Source organism: Myxine glutinosa, chromosome 7 (genome assembly GCF_964187855.1).
Source record: "Myxine glutinosa chromosome 7, kmMyxGlut1.1, whole genome shotgun sequence".
NCBI lineage: Eukaryota > Metazoa > Chordata > Myxini > Myxiniformes > Myxinidae > Myxine > Myxine glutinosa.
This window is the reverse complement of record NC_136267.1, coordinates 70,313,706-70,337,326: the sequence shown is the minus strand read 5'-3', so window position 1 is coordinate 70,337,326 and position 23,621 is coordinate 70,313,706. Positions and strand designations below refer to the sequence as shown.

General features: G+C 40.5%; 1 protein-coding gene across 1 annotated transcript in view; it reads left to right on the top strand.

Annotated features, from left to right (window-relative positions):
• SELENBP1 (selenium binding protein 1) overlaps positions 1-15,907 on the top strand; it is a 149,625-nt gene extending 133,718 nt beyond the window's left edge. The window contains 5 exon segments of the mRNA XM_068122506.2: positions 333-408; positions 410-449; positions 4,167-4,259; positions 7,566-7,684; positions 14,137-15,907. Coding sequence (XP_067978607.2) covers positions 333-408; positions 410-449; positions 4,167-4,259; positions 7,566-7,684; positions 14,137-14,299 — 491 coding nt within the window. The 3' untranslated portion in view covers positions 14,300-15,907.
• The last annotated feature ends 7,714 nt before the right edge of the window (positions 15,908-23,621 follow it).

Here is a 23,621-nt window from a genome sequence, read left to right as displayed (position 1 = left end):
TACAGTCATTATCCTGAGCTAAAACAAGCCTGTCCCTCTGTAATGACGCCCGCTTGGAGTTTGCAAAAAAGCACCTAAAGGACTCTCGGACTGTGGGAAACAAGATTCTGTGGCTTTCATGTGTCTTTCACTGAGGAGAGGCTTCCGTCTGGCCACTCTGCCATAAAGCCCAGATAGGTGGAGTGTTGCAGTGATGGTTTGTCCGAATACACCTCACCACCAATCAACAACAACTAAACCTTTCCGCAAATCACTGATAATTTTACTCCAGTCATTTGTATGTGAAGTAATCGCTATTACATTTTCAAGACACGCTGCTGCTTTTCCTGCAGGTCTCATTACGGACATTTTGATCTCTCTGGATGATCGCTTCCTGTACTTCAGTAACTGGTTTCATGGTGATATTCGTCGACATCAGCGATACCTCCAACCCCAAGCTTGTGGGACAGGTGACATCACCGATGCACTTCAGTCAATCACAGACAAGACATGGCTACCTGCACATAAATTTTAAATTCACTTCCGTTGTATTTTATTCATGTAATAAATTAAAGCAAAGAACTTGATAATGATCATATGTAGTAATTCTCAGTTTTTGTAAATTCACTTTTTGTTTCTCCATAATCCTCATATTTCTTCTGGGTGATTAATACTGTGTTTATGCTCGAGTACAATGATCTTTTACATCATAACACAACTAAAACCTGCATTGTGCACTCAATCCCTTTACCAATTAAGGAAAAGCAACTACACGACTGAAGGTCTTCAAATATTCTTCTCCTGTGTTTTGACAATGTGTTTAAGGCAAGATTGGTTGAGTTGTGAAGCTCTGGTCAACCCACGCTTGACAAACATACATGGAAAGTACACCAAATGGCCCTCAGCATGAGTAGAGGGAGGCCTTTGTCCTAATGGGGAATGAAATTGTGTGGTGTAAAGTTATTTTGTAAGGTAAAACAAATTGGAACTCATTTTTGTAAACCATTCAATAATTTGAAAAATTTTCATGCGTAAGAATAGTTGTAATTTTGTCATGTTCTGCAACTAAAACTATTTCAAGGCCCTGGTTTGAACTTGCTTTTTATGATAATATTTGGTATTCCTTCATTGAGGCTCGATTATTTGAGTAATCAAATGAAAAAAAAAATGAAAGCCTAACTTCCTAAGATGGCAAATGATGAACGTCAGCAAAAAAAAAATGCAAGTTCTCTTTTCATGATAAGACTGATATATAGATACAAATAAACGTGATACAAATTACAAAACAAATTGTGTTATTTTTGCGTTTCTCCTTTAATCCTTTTCAATAGGAATGAAATATACATAGATCCTGAATCAAAACATAAAAGGGGAGTCTGTTTGGATAGGGTCAAGGTACCTCCATGCTAAATTTGAAGAAGATTGGCTCAGAAATTAAGGTATTAGAATTAATTAGAATTAGAATTGTTGGAATTGCAATTAGATTAGGTGCAATTAGAATTGTTGGAAAGAAAGAAAAAAAAGAACCAAGTAAAAAACAACTCTTCTCTTCCGGCAGGAGGAGAGACTTAACAACGATACAATATAGTTGTCAAGTATATATACATTAGGACATCTGTAAACATTACAACATTGTTGTGCCAGAGAGATGGTACCGGAATCAACCACGATTAGTGTTGCGGATTAAAAAGAAGTGACGATCGTATGGGACATGATGCTCCAGCTCCACACGGACAGAACCAACAAAGTCAACAAACCTGACATCGTTAGGAAGGACAAGGAGAAGTAACGGTGTCTCGTCATAAATGTGGTTGTCCTATCGGACAAGAATGTCACAGTGAAAGAGGCTGAAAATATGTTGAAGTATATAGACCTATGAGTGTGAAGTACAGCAGATGTGGGGAACGCAGACTGTTGTGATGCTATTGGTTATCGCGGTGCAGTGAAAGCATCATGAAGAACCTACAGAAACAAAATTGACAACGTTCCTCATGACATTCGACCATCTGACCTGTAAAAGAGTTATCTTTTCAGCACACAAGCTGCACAAAATTACATGTGCTTGTATGACTGTAGCAATGCGTTGCCCATAATCTGGTGAAAAGGATGGTTTAATATTGTTAATAAACATTGTTTTTGGGGGGAGTTGTGCAATTTTTCCCACACATATGATTGCCACTCTCTTTCTTTTCTCTGTTTTTCGTTTATTATTGAGGTTAGTCTCTTTGCAATGTGTTTAATAACAATGATTGGTTGAACACAAGCTCTCTCGATGCTGGTTACAGCGATACATGTTCACAGGTCGTGTTTTTATCGCCCCCTGGAGGTTAGGGCAGAATTTTTTAAAGCGTCTTAGGCCTCATTTCAACTCGTTAATGACCACAGATTTTCATGTGGTCAATACACCTTCGTTAGGCATCAAATGTGAAGGTTGTGGCCAAGTTTCATCAAAACTGTTTGTTTGGTTCAAGCGATAATGACTGAAGTGTTTACAGACTCAATTACTCACACTGACTGGCTGATTTACCTATGGACACTGCTCAATCGCATAAACTCACCGGAGTAAAACCTAGCTGATCTGATAAAATAATAATAATAATAACGTTCCTCCTAATAATTTTCTGTTTCTCTCTGAGCCATTTGTTACTCATATTGTGTTACTAGTACATCCACTCTGTAGGGGAGCGGCAGGAAGGATCATGTTATTATCCTCTCTGTGGTATATAGATTACGGTAGATCTAGGCTCGGGCCTCAAGAACATCGGGGGTGCAGGGGGAGGGGCGGGTGTTAATTTACCAAGTTTATTGTGGAGAGCTCGCCAAGTGCCTTAAACATTTGAGCAAGCACTCGATTCAAAACCGTTGATCAGGAACGGCAGGCTTGGCAAGCGCTAGCTAGCTGCTTGGTAACTGAACACACCCCGGTTTTCCTCCATTTCAGTTTTATGTTAAACAACAATAGTGACTGTTTCAAAAGGCAATTGTACGTGTTTGTGGTTCATAATATTATTTATTTCTGGTGGAGGCTGTTGCTCCCCCCAAAACGGCACAATAAGCTGTTTATACACATTATCACCACGTTTGTACAAGGAAAAACCCCTTGGGGATGGGTGATATGATTAGTATTAATTTTATTTTGTAATAACATTAATATTATTCTATTATCAATAATGTTGTTATTACTTTTGTTATTAAAAGTGGCCTTGGAAAAGTTCCATGATTAGCTATCTTAACACATATGTACACTTTAACACGGAGTTCGCCCAAGTCGGAAATCTCCCTCGGGGAGGGGGACAAGTTAAGTCGCTACAACCTCCATAGTGTGCCCTTTGTCCTCCTGATAAGTTTGGTTGAGATTGTAGAAGTAACTACCGAATGTATCACGGGCAGACAGACAGACTCCAAACTGCATATTTTAGTATGATGATTCCTTTGTGTGTCCACCCCCCCCCCCCCGCCCCCTCCTCCCCCAAATAACTTTCGGTTTTCTGTAAAGCAGCGGTTCTTTGTCGTTGAGTTCCTGTTCCTCCATCATTGCCAAGATCCTTGCATGGAAAAATAAATTGTTATTATTCTGATTAATCAGTTTCCGTTTCATTAAGAATTTTAAATTCACGATATCAGCTTTAGTTTTTGATAATTGTCCTATATTATTTGGCCACTGGCTTAACTGTCTAATTTAATTTGGTAAGAACCATAACAGTACACCATGTAGGATAGCTGAGGTAGTGAGTTTGCTAAATTTTTTTTTACTTTTGTAAGAGTTTTACTCCAGACTGAACAGGCTTCGGCTAAAAACAGTCATCCTGGTGCTTTGGAGGCAGAATGCACAATGTCTTTCATTAGAAAGTTAATCTGGCTGTCCCCTCTGCTAGCATTTGATTGTGGATGTGAATGCCCTATAGTCAGGTGTACGTATTTATGTTCCAGTATCCTGCCTAAATTATAAACTCCTGCTACATCAGCAGGGATATTAAATCAGCAGTGGAGATGCATTTTTGATTCAACAAGCTCACTTAATGAATACGGTGAATGTCTCTTGGTCAAGTACATCCACATTCTTCAGATGGATTCACTCCATCCATTTCTACCTTACTAATGAAAGATGTTGCTCTGAACTGCGATTGATCTGCCTGGAAAAGCTTACAGCTAATTGTTTTTTTGGAACTGCTCTACCATTGGTCTAGGTCTTCATTGGTGGGAGCATCCAAAAGGATGGACCAGTGGTGGTGGTTGCAGATGAAGAGCTTTCTGAACAGCCAGACCCACGAATTGTCAAGGTAACCTCTAATTTTGCGACAAGTCATATAGTTATGCAATATGGAGATCTCTCCCTGGATTGGATCATTCAATTTACGAAAGTGTTCTCTTGTCTGAATCCATCTTTGCATGTGAATGGTTAATCCGCTCATTATGGTAACTAGCAACGGTACCGGCTTAGCAACGGGGCTTCAATTGGGAGGCCCAAATGAAAAGGCAAAATATCAGAAATTGAAGGCTTTTTAATTTTAAACGATTTATATAAACATCCGTTAAATCATATCACACGCAAATCATCAAAATCTAAACAGTATTTCTAGAATTTCAATAAAATCCACATCACTGTTCATATCGGTAAATATTATTCCATCGTGTTTGGAAAACTGGAAAATTGGAAAAACAATATATCCATTTTACTCCAGGGGGTCCCAGGATTACCCACCCAAAATTTTGTTGCGATCGGTTCAGCCGTTTTTGCGGTACCTGGGAACAGACAGACAGACAGACATTTGGTGAATTATAGTAAGATGAGTGGGGTCACCCGTGGGAATCCCACGGGCATGGACTTGTGTGACATATGGACATCTTCATTTCGTTGCTGCACATTCAGTTTTACAAAATGGTTACTGGCAATTTATCAGATCCACAAATTATGTAATCTACACAATTTATTTACTTCTGATAACATGTGAATGCATGTGCGTGCACACCCACACATACATATATACACATGCACACACATAGACACACACACACACATCTCGTTTTTTCATTTCTGTTCCTCACAATTTTGTCTCTCTTATTCACAGACACACACACATACATATATATATATATATATATATATATGCACATATATGCATCTATCTATAATTCCAGTAATCTCTGTGTGTATGTTTGTATGTTTGTATGTTTGTATGTTTGTATGTTTGTATGTCTGTATGTCTGTGACCGCTGTTTCTCGACAACCACGGGTCCGATATACTTTAAACTTGCTAGGTATATTGCTGGGGACCCGAGGATGTGCCTTTTCAAGGTTTCATATTAATCGGAGAAGTAGTTACCGAGCTATGTCCAAAAAACGATTCAACCAATCAGAGAGCAGCGAGCTATCACGTGTGCCGAACGTGGCGAACAGACTCTGCCTCGGACGGCACATTTGAGAGCGTATTCATTTATTTCACGTTGGCAAACTATGTTGCCGCTATGTTGGCGTTAAACGATGTTTTAAAACTAATTAAAACTAATTTGCGATTCTTTCGCTTTCCTGCGCGTTTGTGCATGCTTTGGCGATTTCTTTACCAAACTCCGCAAGCCGTTCGCTTTGGACCAAACCATTTCATGTAAATAGAGGGGGGGGATTGTCACCGTACTCGCAAGCCGTTCGCTTTGGACCAAACCATTTCATGTAAATAGAGGGGGGGGATATAATTTTAGATATAGATATAGTACGGGCATGCCCTAGTATATACAATACACATATACACACACACACACACACACACACACACACACACACACACACACACACACGGTAGTGGGACACACACACACACGGAAACTCTTGCGAAAAAAAAAAAGTAATAAAGATTTTACGATTTTAGTTCTTGTAGATATTCCTGAAAATTCCTGAATATTGAAACGCATTTTCTTTGGGCAGTGTATAATCGCTCCGAACGAAACAGGCATTACCTCGTTTCCTTTGCTTGAGTTCAAAAAGTAATTCATGATCGAAGACGTGTTGATTGAGTCTTAAAATGCACATCCGATCATGCAGAGCATACAGAGCACACAGAGCATACAGAGGCTGATCGTAGGCCCATAGATCCTATGACTCTTCTTCATTTTTGAACTTGAATATATCGATAACTTTTCGCTTTACAAAGTAAAAATAGATTCAAACCAAACGTTATTAATAAATATTGTATTCCATAGTTGTCATTATTATGTACATTTTTGAAGTACTGTATTGTTTAATTCCATGTTTGGAAAAGAGTTGACTCGCTTAAAACAATCTCTGTATATACACCCCAGGGATATGGAAAAATATAATTGGACTTCGGTTCGATCCCGAACTTCAGTATTCAGTCGCTGTATTTTTACTAAGTAATAATATAAATAACGAAGTCCTGGGAACGTTCTCTCCTTCTCCTTCCCCTCTCTCCTTCCCCTCTCTCATTCTCTTCTATCGTTCTCCTGTCTCATTCCCCTCTCTCCTTCCCCGTGCCGACATAACAGTCGACACATTCAAAACGGCTGTTGGAATACATTTTGCCGATTTTTTTCAACTTTAGCTGAAACTGAGACTTGAACCATCCCAGCGACTGTGATGGTGAATTAGTCGAGATAAGCCGTGAGGGAGACTCAATGAATGGGCTTTATGTTACAGGCCTTCGAAAATGCATTCTGTTCTATAAACGGAAACTTTCATCGAATTTTATTCCCTTTTTTTGCAACTGAGTCTAAAACCATGTAAGCGACTGTGAAAAATGAAATGATAAATCGAATTAGAGTTGAAATAAAACTGTGAGAGAGAGCAAGACACCGTGGGCCTAACAAAAGAGGCCTCAAAGCTATGCTAGTAAACAAAATGGTGGTTATTTGTTTTTGAAGCCTCTTCCAGAATGCATGGAGCTACTCTCTCAATGGAGGAAGCCACACCCCCAGACAGACAGACAGACAGAATCACCTATGGAGAATATAATATAGATGACACCTAAGGACTGTGAATAAATCCATCTTTCCTGGCCTTTCTTTTTTTCTTGTTTTTCCCCTACCCCTTCCCCCTACACCCCTCCCCCTTTTCTTGTGTGTGCCAGTAAAGTTTAGTTATGTAATAGTTTCATTATCCTTCCATTTGTCCTTTAGAAGAGCAAACTTAAATTGACAGTGGGGTAGTGGGGCAACAATTGGGCACAACCAGCAAGGGAATAAATGAACAGGAAAAGAGAGAGAGAAAAAGTGAGAGAGAGAGTATTGAAACAAACAGGTAAAAGTGTTGGGTCAGGAAGGGTTAATGGGGTTGATAAATATTATGTGATAGGGGATGATATGAGGTGGCTGTGCACTGGCTGCTTGAAGCCCTGGAGAGAAGAAAGGATAATAACAGCCGGTGGAAGGCAGTTTCGTAGATGGGAGAAGCAAGGAGTAAAAGAGTTGAGGTGTGCAGTCAGCCTGGATTTTGGAAGTTTAACCAGGAATGGGTCACCGGAAGAGCGCATGCATCCTGGAGTTGCTGGGTAGGGTCGGATGACCAAGAGAGAGCAGAAGGGCAATATTGGAGAAGAGACAGTAAAAAAAACACCAACCTTCATTCTTTTTCCTAGGGAAAACGCATTTGTGGGAGTGCACAAATGATTCAACTGAGCCTCGATGGGAAGCGACTCTATGCGACATCATCTCTCTACAGTGCCTGGGATAAGCAGTTTTATCCAGACATGATCAAGTGAGACTTTCCCAGCACCACACGTGATGCATGTGAATGATTTAAATATGCTGTGGATTTGCTTTAAGTTTCCTTTTTATATTGTGGAAGGCTTGGGCCGAAGACAATATTCTGAGAATGGGACAATGCCACGAATCTCTACCTTTTACCAGAAAAGTTTGTCAAAACATTGTTAACGTATTCCGATCTATATGTACAGGTGATGATGTTTAAAATGAATAGAATAGATAAAAGTATTAACATGAATAGATTTCCAAGTGAGGTAATTACATTAATTTATGAAGCTGCTGTCTGCACATGCACATCAAACTTTTTTTTTTTTTATGTCTACGCCACCAAAGTCACTGGAGGCATTATTTTTGGGGGTTTCCATCCCACTGTCCGCCTGTCCGTCTGTGCGTGCATCTGTCCGTCCGTCCATGATAGACTTTTGTTACCGTGATAACTTCAGAGTGGCTGAAGGGATCAAAGTCAAACTTGGTAAAAGTATGTATAATGATGCAAAGATGAACTGATTAGATTATGAGGTCAAGAGGTCAAAGGTCAGTGGTCCCGTTAGGTAAACATTCTTTTACCGAGCTAGCTTGTGAACTAGTGATGGAATTTTTACCAAACTTGGTACAAATATATATGTATCCTATGATGCAAAGATTAACAGACTAGAATTTGGCATCAGAAGTCATGTCAGATAAAAATGTGATACTTGAGAACAGCTCAAGGAATTCAAATCAAACTTGGTACAAGTAGAAAGATGTAGTAATGTGGGTGGAGGCATATCGGTCGACGTGGAGACGTCAGAGTGCCTTTCTAGTTCCATTTTCTCCTCCTGTGTTGTCTCTTCATTCTAACAGACATTTGGAGCGCCTAAGAGTATTTATTTTGAAATGTTCATAATGCATGTTTTTATGCTATCCATAGCAATTTGTTGTACATGTTTGTCTATTGTGAAAAAGTACTTGGTGCTAATTTGCATTTGTGCCTCATTGTTCTTTCTACAGTGGTTAACAAAATGATGACACATTTGCAATTGCCGTTGAAAAGGTTTAGTGTATAGCTACAATGTGTAAGCAATAAAGACAAGTTGCGATCTGCTAAATTACAATTAAGCAGTGTATGGTTGACTTGACAGCAGGGTGAGCAGTATAAGCAGTTGCAAGAAATTTATACCAAAGGCAATTGTGAACCAGATGTCGAAGCAGGACGAGAAGATGATGCTATAAATCAATACTGTGCAATGCTCGTAAAAGAAAAAAGAAGGGTGCTTTCTTCAGCATCAAGGCTGCCACTCGTAGGGGAAATCCCCTACGGCAAGGGATTTCAGCCTAACGTAGGGGGTAGTAATACCCGGTAGGGGATACCTACGGTAGTTACCCGGTAGGGGATACCTACGGGGAAAATGGCAATATGTAGGGGAAACAAGGGGTAAAATGACTATGTAGGGGAGTTTTTGTAGGGGAGGCAATATGTAGGGGAAAGAAGGGGTAAAATGACAATATGTAGGGGAGGAATAAGCAATTTATTAGCCAAAATACCAAAGAAAACTTTACTTTTTCTATGCCAAAAAGTATTTTTTACAACTTTTGTAATGAAAGAATAAAATAAAATAAAACTGAAAAAAATATAAAAATACTTTTATTTTCACATTACGGTATATGAATGTAAAATGGATTTGGGGGAATTTTGGTCCAATATTGCGAATTTTCAGCCTTATTGTAGGGAATTCTTGTGTTGAACTTGTGGGAACACTCAGTGTAGGTGCAGTATTTTTTTTTTTTTTAGGGATGGGCGTAGGGGAAACGTAGGGGAAACGTAGGGGAAAATGCGCACGCATGGCAGGGGAAAATGAAAATTTAGAGTGGCAGTATCAGCATCTCTGCATACCAGTTTATATGGATGACGGTCAGCATCGCATGTAATCATGTGATCTCTGTCCCATTTATGATCGTTTGCTGATTCATAGTCATATGTTGCTCCATAGTCCATTTGGCTTTTGTATGCGGCTTAACACCCTCAATATAACTCGAACGGCCCTCGTAGAGTGCACACCACCGTCAGGCTGAACAGTTTGTTTTGTATCCCACTGATAGGCAGGATCTGGATTCGGACCTGAACCAAAATCGAGTCAGCTTGGTCTTGTTACTTAACCAACTCATTCACCTAGTTTAGTCATAAGTCATCTCTAACTTTTTTTAAATATCAGGTTATATATCGCTTTTCGCCCGATCCGTCAATGGTGAAGAATCACCTAAAAATTAAATAATTAGAACTGAATCCATATTCAGTCAGATCTTCAGCAAAATCGAATCAATTCGTCCTTGTCACACAAACAATTGGTCCACCAAGTTTTGTCTAAATCCATCCATAACTTTTTGAGATATCTTGCTATGTATCGGTTTTAGCCCGATCACTTAATGGGAAAAAATCACTGAGAAATTAAATAATTCTCGTATCCGAATCCATATTCAGATCTTCACCAAAATCGAATTGATTCGTTCTTGTCACACACCTAACCGGTCTACCAAGTTTCGTCCGAATCCGTCCATAACTTTGTGAGTTATCCTGCTACGTATCGGTTTTAGCCCGATCACTTAATGGGAAAAAATCACTGAGAAATTAAATAATTCTCATATCCGAATCCATATTCAGATGTTCACCAAAATCGAATTGATTCGTTCTTGTCACACACCTAACCGGTCTACCGAGTTTCGTCCACATCCGTCAATAACTTTGTGAGTTATCCTGCTATGTATCGGTTTTAGCCCTATCTCCCAATGGTGAAGAATCACTTAAAAATTAAATAACTCTCCTATCCGAATCCATATTCAGATCTTCACCAAGGTCGAATTTGATTAGTCCTTGTCACACACACACAACCTCTCCACCAGATTTCGTCCAAATCCGTCCATAACATTTTGAGATATATTACTATATATCGTGTTTGGCCCTATCTCCCAATGGTGAAGAATCACTTTAAATTTTTTTACTAGCCGGATCCGAAACCAGATCTTCACCAAAATCTAATCATTTCATTCATGTCACATACACTACCTCTCTGCCAAATTTCGTCTGAATCCGTCCACAACTTTGTGAGATATCTTGTTCACAGGCAGACAAACAAACAGACAGACAGGGGTGAAAACAACCTCCATCCACCTTTGGTGGCGGAGGTAAAAATATAAACATGTGCTTACTCTTGTAAAGCTTATTTACCATTTTCATAGTGACCGCTGCTCTGAGGGAAATATTGCAGAAATAGCAGACGCACCTTTTAGCCATATTGTCTCTGTTTAATTGGGCTGCATCCCACAGCTTCATAGGATCTTCAGATCACATGTCACCTCACATGGTCAACCTAATTTGCATACTTGGCTGTTTTCTCACCTTAAACAAAAACAATTTGCACTGTCAATGAAGAAAAAGGAAGCTCAAATAGGATCCACAGCTAATAATGTGGCCAGGTGGTGGAAACGGTTTTAAAGAAAACATTATTATGATCTGTGGCCATTTTAATTTTGAACACAAGATTTTCATGATTTGGACTTGTGCACATCACTTGCACTTTATTATAACGTCAGAAGTTGCTCTTGGAAGAGTGTATGCACTAGCTGAATACAGTCCTGATTTATCCCAATAGTTTGTAAGCAACATCATGTACTACAGCCATGCGCAGGGTGGTCAAAGGGAAGTATCATTCATGTGTTTTATCAAGGACTTGATAATGAGCATTAGGACAGTCATCATTCTCTCACAGTCCATTGTACTACTTCACATAAGACTATTGAGTCAAATCCAAGTATAAACAAGCATTCTGAGGATTGCGCTGCAATACATGTCTCCTACCGGCAGTCTGTCGTCCGGAAAACTGTTGGGGAAATTCCCAAAGTTCAAAGTGCCATAACTTTGTCAAAAATGATCGAAACGTCGTGAAGTTGGAACTTGATCTGTAACTTATCATGAGGAAACCATGTACCAAGTTTGAAATCATTAGCATTAAGAGTTTAGAAAGAAAAAGTCCGGAAAACTGTTCTTTGCGTGACGGACGGACAGACGGAGGGACGGAGTGCAAACCTATAGTCCCCTCCGGTTTACACCGGTAGGGGACTAATAAGATGTTCTAAGACCTGAGATTACCAAGCAGTTGAGAAGTTTCCAAGTGAACAAAGTGGTGGTGGTTCGTGTGCAGCCTGTGGCTGCTGGTTGCATCATTTCCTGGTGCTGCCGCTGATACAATGCCCTCTACTACCAGTCCGCTGCTACTCATTTTGCCGACCTCGGAAGGATGACAGGCTGAGTCCACCCAGCTCGTGTTAATTCAATGGTACGTAACATTCCAATGTTAAAACAATGGACAGTGGCTCAAACTCAGGACCTTAACATTTCAAGCCAGCCACCTTAACCGTTAAGCCAACACCAGGCTTAATGAACAACCTGTTTTTGAAGGTTTTTTTTTCTTTGATCCAATATGGATGCCAGACCACGTGAGCGATGATGTCACAAATTTATATTCTCTAACATAATTTTTGCTTAGATCACGCTAGCGAAAAATTGTTGCGAAATTTCAAACTGATTACACTAAGAGTTGTACTTGTCGAATTGTGACGTCATAATGAAGGCACTGATATCATCATTAACATATCTTATTCCACATGGGGAGTACTTGACAAAGAGCCATGTTTCAAGTTTTTCCATTGAGCGGTTTTGGAGATATAGAAGTGTAACCTTTTTCGAAGATGGCGTCCGTACCACGTTACCTATGACGTCATAATTATGAATAAAATTTTTTGCTACAGGCAGAGCCGCTTCTATGGTAAAAATTTCCTGTCAATCGAACCAATGGTTGCCGAGGAAATGAATTTTGAAACTGCAGAAGACGCATGCACGTATATACGCCACATGTACGCAACCGATCGCCTAAGCCTGCTTTTCGCTTTCGTGAACGCAGGGTAATGAGGGTGGTTCAAAGTTGACATGGACCTTCCACTGGATAACAAATATATGAGATTTAACACAGATGTTCTGCAATGATTTTGTATACAAAATAAGTAATACAAGAAGTGATGTAATTATTGGTCAAAGCACTGTTGGTGAAACGAAGATAGCGGTTCACTCTCAGGCGGTAAATGTGACCATAAACCACTCTCAGAAGAGAATGGTCGAGAAGTTCTAAATTAACCCCATGCAATCCAGACTTGTCATCTTGTGTTCATCTCTTTGGACCATTCAAAGAACATCTGGGTGGTGTTAAGTACAGTACATGAGTTATGGAGATATCAGAGCACGTGTCCCAAAATGCCTCCCAAAGATTTCTATCTCTCTCACATCAAGGCGCAACATTGATAGCACATGTGTACATGCAGGAGGGGATACCATAATTAATAGATGAAGTTTCATAAACCAGTTTCCTGTGCATTTTTATTTTCTAGAATAAAACGTTTGCTACCCTCAAAAAATTGGATACGTGGAGCCCGTTGCAATATATTAGGAAACAGACACAATTTTCTTCATAAACACTTCAATAACAATGCAACGATGAAGGTGTGTGTGTTTTTGTGTGTGCTGTTTTGTTTGCTTTGTTTTGTGTGGTGTATGTTGTGTGTTTTTTGTGTGTGTCAAATAAATGAAAGGATGTACTAAATGTAAGGTCATTGATTGATCTAAATAGTCTAGTTGTAAAGTTGTCAAGGTCAAAAGATTGAAAGGTCTGAAAAAGTTGAAAGGTCGAAAGGTCTAAATGGGTCTAAACTCTAAAAGGTCGAAATCTTCTAACTCTAAAGGGTCTTAAAACGTCGAAAAAGAGTCCAAAGTTCAAAGGGGTTTAAGGAGTAGTAAAGATTCGGAAAGGTGTAAAGGAGAGAAAGGAGTCCAAGTGTACTTGAGGGTCTTAGGGGTTCTAAAAGGTCTAACATGATCTAAAGGGTCTTAGCGGTCTCATGGTTATAAAGGTTGTAACGGGGTCAAAAGGGTCCACAGAGTCTTCGTGTTCTCCGAGGTTTTAGCGGTCTATTAGAGCCTTAGGGGTATCTGCTGGCCCTTTTGTTATCACTGGTTAAGAATAGCTGCTGGAGGAGATGTTCCAATGTACCCCAGTTTCTCCTACTTGTATTATGAGAGCATACCAAGCCTGTACAAATTTAAATTCCAGGTTTTTTGCTTGGTGAGCAGGCAAGATCCATTTCCTCTGGGATGTATCCTTAAGATTTATTGGTTTGAAGGAAGAATCCCTGACTTTATGCTCTTGCTCAGAGGTTAATTTCCATTTTGAAAGGTACTTGTATTTATCACACAAGGCTTTACAGTTTACACTTTCCTATCCCATTGTGTACAATGCCTGGAAATTGATATTAATTGATATATAATTGTTTTTTCATAATTCTTATGGGTAAAGGCCTTTTATGGGACCTCCATGAGGAGCAATGTTCTACCCCCCATGTTTAACATTTTGATGTTTTCAGGGAAGGCTCCACAATGCTGCAGATCGACGTTGACTCCAAAAGTGGAGGGCTTAGCGTGAACCCCAACTTCCTGGTGGACTTTGGCAAGGAGCCTGAAGGCCCAGCTTTAGCTCACGAAGTCCGCTATCCTGGTGGAGATTGCACCTCTGATATCTGGTTATAATGTTGTTATTATTCCAAAAACAAAACGTATCACAACCTACTATTGTAGTTGCTCTCAAGCAAGGCTCACGTCCGATGTTTTGATCACTGATTTTTGATGAATCTTATTCTGTGATCGAAACATAAGACCAGAACCCTGCCTGCCGGGCGGCTAAACTAGTTGGTGGTGCCTGCATTTTGCAATATGGATCTTCCCAATTACAAGCATTTTTTTCACGATTCTGTTTAGTAGTCATGATGTTTTGAGAATGAGATGTTTATCTTCAAAGGTGATGCTACATTAATTCCATGCTTCATTCTTCTGCACCAATTCCATTTTTATACTTTTCTTTTTCTTGTTGACATGGACTTCATTTGTCTTTAGATCAGTGTCTAGCTTTGAAGATCCATTGATGAATCACCCTGCCTGTGAAACACCTGGATGGCAGTTTATAGCTGGGTCGAGATTCAAAACAAGGCTTTTTCTCTCGGTTATCTTACCAGGCCGCATCTGCATTTACTTTCATAAATAATCCTTTAACCGGGTGTGTCAAAAAACCCCCCCCAAAACCTTCTGTTGTATTCACCATTCATTTATTTTTGAGGTTTTCTCTTCTCTCTTATTTCAGATGACAGCTGAGATCCTGTAGCAAATGACAAATGAAAAAAAGGCTTTTTCTGTTTAATCCTACATCTAAACACAATCCTTCCAAACTCAAACGATGTTCAAGAGAATATCTAACTGCAGAGACGCCCCATGCAAAGAGAGTATTCACATTCAAGAAGAAATTTCGAGAGCAAGGAACTGTGCACATCTTAAACTCAAAATCACCAACCAGACCAACTCATTCTGGATCCCCTTTGCTGAGAAGTCCTGAGGTCATTGAGAGGGTCCAACAGTCGGTCTGAAACTGCCCAAAAAGTTGCTTCGTCACCACAGTGAAGAACTTGGACTGACAGTGTCAAGTCTCAGAATGATTCTCCATGATGACATGAAACTTTATCTGATAAGAACAATAGTTTCAGCAGGATGGAGCAACCCTTCACACTGCATATGAGTTCTGTGAGTGGGTGACAAGCCACTCCGGTGAGAGAGTGATTGGCTGACGCTTCAGCGTCGAGTGGTCTCCACATTTCCCTGATCTGAGCGCACTGTATATATATATTTTATCTTTGGGGATATCTCAAAGACAAAGTGTGCAAGGATAACTCCAGAAGCATATTTGAGCTGAAAAAAGCAATCACAAAGAAAGTTAGGTCCATCCTACTTGCTGAATGCTGAATGTTGTTGGTGAAGCAACAACTTTGTCGGTCGTGTACCTTTGCTCGGTCTGATCTCAAGCAAGTATGCAATCTGGTTTAATGGACTTTTTCTCCCAACTAGAGAAGTATAAAACTTCTATTTTCAAATCACAGCTGTTATAATTACTCGATGCAAAGAGAATAATTTGACTTTTGATAAAAATTACTTTAATTGCCTTTTTGAGACCGAGTTACACTTACTTTCAGTAGGAAAATCTATAACCTCACCTCCACATTACTTGTCCATTGTATTGCTTTGCATCCTCTTTTATTGTGTGAGTGATTATCATTGTCTGTTCATTATATTAAAGATTTCCTGAACAACAAATACTTATTTTGTTTACTATTTCAAAACCTTGCTTTTTTGGGGGTTGTTTTGCTGGGTTGTCAAAGATTATCATATACAGTATGCACATAATGTCATCATCATATTGCATTCAGGGTCAGAGTTCTCTTTTTCTTTAGTTTACCCTTCCTGACTGCAACCTCACCTCTTAACTGGTGATTAGCAGGGAAAGACAATGCGTTCATCTGGCAGACAATACTTGTTGTTAACAGATCGTGCAGCATTTGCTGTTATGTGACTCGACCTGTGCCTTGCTACCTCATTTAGTTGGGAGGCTCGATTATATACTGTAAATATCTTCGGTTGGAAGAACAACGGGTTAATTTATGGAAATCCTAGCCACCTGGGCTAATACAGTGAATCTGTTCTGCTCACCAGGCACTTTTAACCTGCCAATGCTAGTGCAAAATCTGTGATTCAAGTCATTTTTTAAATATAATTTTCAGCATTTAAATAAAAGTGTGGCAATTTCACAACCTAAAGAATCCACAAAAAATCCACAAAAGAGTGGCAATTTCAAGATGGTTACCATAACTGTTCTGTTCCTGAATGCAAATCTGACTCGCGGAAATATAGGAATACGAGAAATCTAGTTTAACACACACACGAACACTTCAACTTTGAGCAAAAGACATAAAAATCGAGTTTAATTTATTTTGTGGCCCCGGAGGCAAACAAACAAAATATTAATAACAGCCTTCACAGCTCCAGTAGCTGCCCCCCTCCCAAAATGATTAATAGTAAATATTGTCATGTCATACAGCCTCTGTTAACACGGGTCATTTGTGCTGGAATCTTTCGACCCGTGGAATGGCTGAACAGTCTCTAATCACTGCATTCACTTTAATTAACTTGCACCCCCAATGTCACCCAAATGAATCGGAATCGACGGCACATGCACAGAAGACAGATGGATTGAACAGGTTTCTTGCCATTTTAAAGGTTTATTTATAAAGAACTAGCTGAATGCACCCGGCGTTGCAAGTGTTCTTTTTGAATGAATTTAATCTTCTGTACATAGGTCTGACGCGAGCCCAGTATCAGTTAGTGCTCAACGATTCCTTGTTCTTTCTTTTGTCGGGCCCCACGAGAGAGAATTTTGAAAGCATGTGTTGCAATCAGTCAGATATTCCTATTAAGTGCATAAGTTGTATTTCAAGAGAATTTTAAAGAAGAAGATCTATTGCGAAATGGGCCCAGCCTGGCCGAGGCGGCCTCGACCGGCCTCGCCACCTAGCCTATAACCTTCCCGGGGCCCGTCCCGACATTTTTTGTTTCAGAGGTTTCCTCCTATCTTTCACCGTTCAGGAGATTAGCGTGTGCAGACAAACAAACAAACAAAAACTTTCTTTTATCTATATATATAGAAGATAGATAGACTAGCCGAAAGCACCCGGCGTTGCCCGGGTTCTTTTTGAATGAATTTACTACTATAATTCAGCTTTTACTCATGGCCGTAGAAGAGACTACTATAATTCAGCTCGGCTTTTAATTGCGAAAGGGGTCCAGCCCAACCGAGGTCGCCTCGACCGGCCTCGCCACCTAGCCTATAACCTTCCCGGGGCCTGTCCCGACACTTTTGGTTCTTTTTGAATGAATTTACGACTGTAATTCAGCTTTTACTCACGGCCGTAGAAGATTGACTACTATAATTCAGCTCAGCTTTTAATTGCGAAATGGGTCCAGCCCGCCCGAGGCGGCCTCGACCGGCCTCACCACCTAGCCTATAACCTTCTCGGGACCCGTCCCGACATTTTTTTGTTTCAGAGGTTTCCTCCTATCTTTCACCGTTCAGGAGATTAGCGTGTGCAGACAAATAAACAAACAAACAAACAAACAATAACTTTCTTTTCTTTATATATAGAAGATATTGGGGGGGGGGGGGGGGGTGTAATGTTGACAGGATGAGTGGTTTGGAACAAACCATGCAAATCAACAGACACAAAGAGGAAGAAGGGAACATGTAAACTTATATACAATGATCAGGGTACCTGTCTCAGACGGGTTTGTATATACTAGGGCATGCCCGTACTATATATATATCTAAAATTATATCCCCCCCCCTATTTACATGAAATGGTTTGGTCCAAAGCGAACGGCTTGCGAGTGGTGACAATCCCCCCCCTCTATTTACATGCAATGGTTCGGTCCAAAGCGAACGGCTTCCGGAGTTTGGTAAAGAAATCGCCATCGCGTACACAAACGCGCAGGAAAGCGAATGAATCGCAAATTCGTTTTTATTAGTTGTAAAACATAATGCCCAATTATTCAATTAGCGCCAACGTATTTTGGCTGTTTGCAATTTAATCGCAAGGCAAAGTAGAAAGAGAAGAGGGAAAAAAAGAAAAGCCTTGCCTTGCTGCAAACAGCTGCTGCAAACAACAACAACAGGGAAGGCTGCACTGTCCGGAAGTTGGCATATCGCAGTTACGATTATTTTAGTGTTAATGGCCAATTATTCAATTAGCGCCAACGTATTTTGGCTGTTTGCAATTTAATCGCAAGGAAAAGTAGAAAGAGAAGAGGGAAAAAAAGAAAAGCCTTGCATTAACGCATTAACGCTTGCATTGCATTAACGGTTCGGCACACGTGATAGCTCGCTGCTCTCTGATTGGTTGAAGCGTTTTTTGGACATAGCTCGGTAGGTACTTGTCCGATTAATTACAAACCTTGAAAAGGCACATCCTCGGGTCCCCAGCAATATACCTGGCAAGTTTCAAGTATATCGGACCCGTGGTTGTCGAGAAACAGCGGTCACAGACAAACACACAGACACACAGACACACAGACACACAGACACACAGACATACACACAGAGATTGCTGGAATTATAGATAGATTATCTCACCTCAAATGAGCAATTTATTGGAGTGCACATTGGTAGAAACAGGAAATCAGTGTAAATATTCAGTGAGTAGATATCGTAGTGGGTGGAGATAGTAACCCCGGAAACCTCGCTCCATTCCACCAGCTAAGATTTCCAAGCCATGCTTGTTGTATCACCAAAGTACAGCTTGGGAGTGTGGGTGAAATTATGGAAGTTCAGCTTGGAAACCTTTTATTCACTTTTTGAGTCTACTGCCTGACTGAAGATCACCAGTGTTGTTATTTTCGTGCCAACAGACCACTTTCAGGCACCAATCCCTCTCCACGTCGTTTCTTCAGCCCCAACCTGCTCCCACTCTATACTCCCCATAGCTTTGCTTTTGGCAATTTCCATTTGATGTTTCTCAAAGCATTTCATTCTGGTTTCCCATTTAATGATCTGTAGATCAGTAGTTTCAGTTTCACTTTCCAATAACAGTTTTGTTTTGGGATGTCAGTTTCAATTTGGCATTGCAACTTGTGAGACGACATGAATGGTGCACAGAAAAAAAAGTTATCAAAACTATTTTCATGGTTTTCTTTCAATTTTCTAATGGGTCTAAAGAGGTCTAAAGCATCTTAAGGGTCTTAAAGGATATAAAAGGTCTGAAAAAGGGTCTAAAAAGGGTGTGAGGGGTGTAAAGGATCTAAATGGTGTGAAGGTCTAATGGGTCTATCGTGTCTTAAGGGTCTTAAGGAATTTACCCTAAATGGGCCCAAAGTGTTTTAAAGGGTCTAATTGGGTCTAAGGGGTCTAAATGGGTCTATGGGATCTCAGGGTGAAAGAGCAAATGGGGTCTAAAGTGTCCAAAGAGTTTCAAATTTTCTCAAGGGTTTTAAAATCTCTATCGGTCAGAAAAGTGTCAAAAGGGTCGAAGAAGGTCTATAGGTCTCAAAAGGTTTAAAATGGGTATTAAGGGGCCTAAAGGGTCTAAAGTGTGTTAATGGGTCTAAATGGGTATGAAGGGGTCTAAAGGATATTTAAAGGGTCTATGGGTACAAAGGGTCTAAGGGTGTATGCTGTGTTTTGTTTTGTGTGGTGTATGTTGGTTTTCTTCTGAATGCTGAATGTTGGTGGTGAAGCAACAACTTTGTCAGTCGTGTACCTTTGCTTGGTCTGATCTCAAGCAATTATGCAATCTAGTTTAATGGACTTTTTCTCCCATCTAGAGAAGTATAAAACTTCTATTTTCAAATCACAGCTGTTATAATTACTCGATGCAAAGAGAATAATTTGACTTTTGATAAAAATTACTTTAATTGCCTTTTATTCCACCGGCTGGGAAACCCGAGCCCCCACTATTATCACGTGTTTTGTTGTCAAAAGGGTTTTTTCCGAAAGGATTAAATTGACATTGTTTGAATAAGGGCAGACTGTTTTTGAGGTGAGTTCTAAATAGCTATGAAGGGTTCTTGTTAATGTACCTGATGACATCTAGCTATGAACAAGGTCTTAGCCTCGCCCCTACCTCACCTTTCACTTCCTCTGATACCATTATCACACCATCACATCACAATAAAAGGGTTTAAGTGGTGTAAAGCCTGTAAAGCCTGGTGTAAAGTGGTGTAAACCCTGGTGTTGGGCTAGCGGCAAGGGTGCCGGCTTAGGATCCTAGGATCCTGGGTTCGAATCCCGGTCGATCGCTGAATTAACGCCAGGGGGGTTGACTCAGCCTGTCATCCTTCCGAGGTCGGCTAATTGAGTACCAGTTCACTGTACCAGTTCACTTTGATAATGAAATGGATTTAACTGAAATAAAACGGATACCCAATGTCTCAGCTATGTGCTTGATGGTTGCTCATCTTTCATCAATACTTCATGTACCTGGTCCACTATTTCTGGTGTTGCCACCTCAACAGGACAATCCGATCTGTGTTCATCTTCGGTGCTTGTTCTGCATTGCTTGACCTCAGATAACCAGTTCATCATCATGGAATATGAAGGAGCATCATCCCTTAATGTCGCTGCCATATCCGTTTATATATTTTCTTGGGAGGAAAGCCTTTCTTGTGCAGCACAGCACGGAGCTCCAATTTCTCCATTTTGACTGAAGTTAGGGGATCCCTTCTTTGAGTCCACACATGAAAATCTGCAAGCAGAAATATGGAATAAAGAAAGACGTATTAATAATAGCAAGGATACATCTTTATATTTGATAATTCTCATAATCCCACCATGTCTACAAGTAAGGTTGGGCCACAAACAGATGACACCTGGTAGATTACGCTTTGACTGGCAGAATAGCTTTCAGGTATGCACACTTACCTCTGAGCTGTCTGTCCTGGATTTGAATCTTGGTCCAGGTGCAATCGGTCATCCAGGTGTTTGGTCTCCTCACACGCATCAACGTGTGCACCCTCCATCGGATGGACGTTAAACTGCGCATCAAGTCTGCGAGTATTCGCTGGTGGTTGTTAAAGGTACCGCTGGATCTTGTCGCCAGGAATAGCCGAAAATCACCAGCACCCTGAACAAATTCCAAATTCCTGCACCTACAATCGAGTGCCATGCATAGCCAGTCGGTTCGTGAAAGACTTGGCCCAAAATCGTTCTCCCTGGCCGATTCCACAAGAAGGTGGGAATAATTGTGGCCAGTAAGAAAGTAGTAGTGGTAGTCGTTGTAGTGGTAGTCGTTGTAGTAGTAGTTGTTGTAATAGGTTTCGGTCACTCTTTATTACCTGTGCCACCAAATTTGGATGGAGGTTATGTTTTCACCCCTGTTTGTCTGTCTGTGTGTGAACAAGATATCTCAAAAAGTTGTGGACGGATTCGGACGAAACTTGGTGGACAGGTTGGGTGTGTAACAAGGACGAATCGATTTGATTTTGGTGAAGATTCGGATCCGGATCCGAGAATTTTTTCCAGCGCAGCTCGTAGGGCAATGCGGTTGAGAGCAGCGTTTGTCTGGCCGGATGTATGTCCCCACAAACGTCCATCAATCAGAGCTGAGGATCTGATCACATGACAGGTGGACAGCGTTTAGTAACCATTACAGTTGCATATTTTACTAAAAGGAAATATAATAACCTCCTGTGGAACGTTTTGGGATCCCTGCGGGTGTCGTAAGGTCGGTAGGAGGTTTCAGAAATTCTTCAATACAATTATGATTTTGAAATACGATCGACACGGACCTTGCTCTGGAATCCGGAAGTGAACAGATGACGGTTCGCTGGTTTGATATTCCAATGCAATCGTGATTTAACATTACAGCCGGCGAAGCCGGTGTTGTCAATAAACGAGTACGTATTATGTTGAAAACCTGATTATGCCTTGGCTCGAGAATCCGAAGCACAGTGGACGCAGCCATCTTGCGGAGGCGGAAGTATGCATAACAAATTTTAAACGTTCATTAGGAGTTTCTTTCACCCGTAGTCGTTTGATTCACAATCTTATGCACCTCTGATGTATTAATAAAATAATTTAAGACCAACATCGGTCCGCACGGGCCTGGTTATCTTCAACAAAACGCGTCATCAAACACCGGACCCAATGAGATTCGAGCATTTGAAAAAATATTTCTAAAATGAAATCACTCACTGGATGGAGTGCTGGAGACAGCCATTGACCGGATGCGGAAGTTTGCATAAAACAATTGCGAAAAAGTTCAATAGGAGTTTGTTTCACCCGTCGTTCTTTGATTCACAATCTCATGAAACCTCTAATTAGTAATTAAAATACGTTAAGACCAACCTCGTTATCTTCAACGAAAATCGTCATCAAACACCAGAACCAATGAGATTCGAGCATTTGAAAAAATATTATTACGCGTTTCGGACGGTGAAAACGGCGTCAAATATTCTAACATTGACGAAGAATTATTTTTTAGAAATCTCGCGGCCATATGGGATAGTTTTTCACGGCCAGAAATATGGTATAAGCGGTTTACATATTTAGTTTAGAAATACGGATAGTTTTTCACGGCCGGAAATATCCGAAGTTGAGACGGAATTCACCGAATTAATCACTGCAAGCTAACTTCTTCTGGTGGACGAAGCCGCCGTGCCCGGAGAGTCAGAGAACCAGCCCTGGCGTCTGACAGCGACTGAAGTTAGAAGACGACACACATACTGTGAAAACGTATGTTAAGCCCAGTTAAAAATAGGCCTTAAGCTAGCACATCGTATAGTTACTTCCTTAAGCTTCTTGTGACATTTATTGTATGCAGGTATTGCCATTGGGGAGGACTGTCTGCTCTTCTCTTTTACCAAGTCTTACCAGGTACGGTACCTACTACACCTACCTACTACCAACTACCTACCTACCTACTACCAACTACCTACCTACCTACCTACTACCAACTACCTAACCTACTGATGCCATGGTGATGGGTAAAATAGTGGCAAGAGGTATGCAGGTATTGGGGAGGACTGTCTGCTCTTCTCTTTTACCAAGTCTTACCAGGTACGGTACCTACTACACCTACCTACTACCAACTACCTAACCTACTGATACCATAGTGATGGGTAAAATAGTGGCAAGAGGCTTTGGCTTTGCCGGCTCATTGCGGCTTTGCAGTCGGTACTAGTATTTTGATATATTAATACCATGGTGTTAATTTGTGATTGTTGAATGAGTAATGATGCTGTTTGGAATAAAAAATATAGAGATATTGAGTTTAAAGCAGATTGAGGAAATGACGTAAGGGTTTCCATCCGTGACATTCGCGGATTCGCCATTTGCAGTTTCGCCATTGACCAGATATAGCCACGTTCAGACTGGGTACGTTTTTTTTGTCCAAGTCCTTCACGAACCTGTTGTCTGTGCCTGATGTTCGACTGAAGGTGGCACAGGTATGTGGAATTTATTGGTTCATCGTTTGCTATTCACAAT